Source organism: Pyxicephalus adspersus, chromosome 7, assembly GCF_032062135.1.
Source record: "Pyxicephalus adspersus chromosome 7, UCB_Pads_2.0, whole genome shotgun sequence".
In the NCBI taxonomy this organism is placed as follows: Eukaryota; Metazoa; Chordata; class Amphibia; order Anura; family Pyxicephalidae; genus Pyxicephalus; species Pyxicephalus adspersus.
Window position 1 is genome coordinate 53,404,584 of NC_092864.1, and position 2,324 is coordinate 53,406,907.

At 35.9% G+C, this 2,324-nt stretch overlaps 1 protein-coding gene across 2 annotated transcripts in view; it reads left to right on the forward strand.

Moving 5' to 3' along the window:
• NDUFA10 (NADH:ubiquinone oxidoreductase subunit A10) overlaps positions 1–1,652 on the forward strand; it is an 11,754-nt gene extending 10,102 nt beyond the window's left edge. For both annotated transcript variants that reach the window (XM_072418476.1, XM_072418477.1), the window contains exons 9-10: positions 1,190–1,298; positions 1,394–1,652. In XM_072418476.1, the coding sequence (XP_072274577.1) occupies positions 1,190–1,298; positions 1,394–1,465 (181 nt within the window). In that variant the 3' untranslated portion in view covers positions 1,466–1,652. The remainder of the gene's footprint in view (positions 1–1,189; positions 1,299–1,393) is intronic.
• The last annotated feature ends 672 nt before the right edge of the window (positions 1,653–2,324 follow it).

Genomic DNA, 2,324 nt, shown 5'->3' on the forward strand with positions numbered 1-2,324 from the left:
TTTGCAAGTTGTTCTTGTTTATATTTTACAGTCATAATGATTACATGTTGACAAATGCTTTCGTTTTCAGCAACTTAACTGTGTAGGTCCCAATAGATCTTTGACTTGTGATCTGAATACCTTACTTTCCCCTAGTTGCCAGCAGGTGATCTCTTTGTGGGACTTTGAGGGAGGTCTTCCTATGCCATGCAAATAATGTAGTGGTACCTGTTGTAGTCAGCCCACTGTAAACTGTGTTTTATTTGCAGAGGAGGTAAAGCGTAGAGATTTGTGACGTTCAAATAATTTGGAGCCTGCAGGTTTGACCTTTTAAAGTGCGAATTAACTTTTAGGTCATAATTGGTACAGTTCTTTTATTTAGCTCTTTAAATGGTCTGTTTATTATACATCTTAAAGTGTTTTGAATACATTTTATCCGGTCCCAAATCTTGGGAGATACCTTCCTGGTCTCTCTGCGTCTGCTGCACTCTTATCAGTTAGCATTGTTCTCAGCTATGTCTTGTGTACAACAGAACACCTCCCTAAGGCTTATGTACACACGTGCAATATTTGTTGTTGGAAAGGATCTTTTATGATCTTTTCCAACGACTAACGGACTGCACAATGCTTGAACGAGTGCTGTACATACAGCACCGTTCTGCTCTATGGAGGAGGGGAGGGGGAGAAAACAGAGCTGCGCTCTCTCCCTATTCACTTCCATTAAGATCGTTTGTCGTCTATTGTCCATGGATCCGCCAGGACGGTCGTTTGGGCGATGGATGACGAGCGCTGTACACACACCAGATTCTGGTCCGATCTCGGCCCTGAGACGATTATTGTACGAAAACTAAAAAGGAGGATTGTTTTCATTGCTTTTCCATTAATACAGTACAATTAGTTTTATCACACTAGGACGTAAAGTATGTTACTGGGCAGGATTTATGCAAAAATAAAGGCAAGCACCTGAAATAAAGTAATGCATTTACCACATTTAAGCATGTGTAAGCTACAATTTATTGATTTTTTTTATATATGGTATGGCTATGCTTTTAACATAGTGGTGTTTTTGTACCAAATATGGTTAAAATTTTATCTTACTTTTATTTATTTATTTATTTATATATATATATATATATATATATATATATATATATATATATGGAAATGTTCTTTTTTTTTCAGCTGCTATCTGTGACTTTTTGTCTTGCAGTGTACAAGATAAATGTAAGATTGCCAATCTCTTCGTCTTGCCCACCTTTGTTCCAGAAGTCACAATTGGAGGAGCAATGTATGACAAGTTATTCTATCAATACCGTGATGTAAGTGGTCTCTTTATCGATGTATGGTACTTACTAATAATTTTTATTTGAGTTTATTATCATTTTAATAATTTTTGGTATTTTGTTTCTTTCAGCATCTTCCAGGTAAAAAATATGCAAAGGGATACAATAGTGATATTGGAGACAAGTACGTTTGGCTAAAGTGAAAGATTTTAAGTCTTGCTAGGGGATTCTGCTCCTAATTGTTTTACATGACTGGCTGACAGTACTTTCAATACCCTCATGGCAGTGTAGTCATGGTGCTGCCTTAAGAGCAGCCAATTAATCACATAATTTACAATATTTATGACATGTTTTGTTACCAAGAAACATAATTAAAGACATTGTATATCATTTTGTGGTATATTGTTCTTCTTGATAGCCTTTACCCCATTGTCGAGTACAATGTGTGTAATGTTAAAATTACTTTTTTGTAAAAGAATAAATAGGATCAAAACAAGGGGCCGATAACACTAGTAGGAAGTATTCAACCTGAAAAAAAGGAAATGGAGGCTACAACAGCAAACTGTCAGGGTCAATTGGAAGTTTTTATTACACATTTTAAATAACACAAAATAGATAATGTGCAAATAGAAACACTTCTGATGTATAAAGGAAGCTTTCATTTCACATTTTAGCATGAAATTTGGCTTTGAGCTGAATAGTTTGGATTTGATAGAAGGCAATGCTCCCAAGAAAAGTATGCCTGTCTTTCTTTCTTTGTCAAGCATATATGTGTATTTCCAAAACAAAACGTTTCAGATATGCGGTAGTTTGTACTTACAAAAAATGGAAACATTATTTAGTAATGAGGCTAAACCAGTCAGACAGGCCAAGGTCAGGGCAGGTGGCATCAGCAAAGGTCTGAATAAAGTAACCGCAGGGACAAAGGGCAGTACCAAATCGCATCAGAGATTGTAAAGATATCCTTGTTCATCTTGTTACATAGTTACAGTTAGTAGGTTAGGTTGAAAAAAAGACATAAGTCCATCAAGTTCAACCACTAGGGAAATAGAGATATCCCAG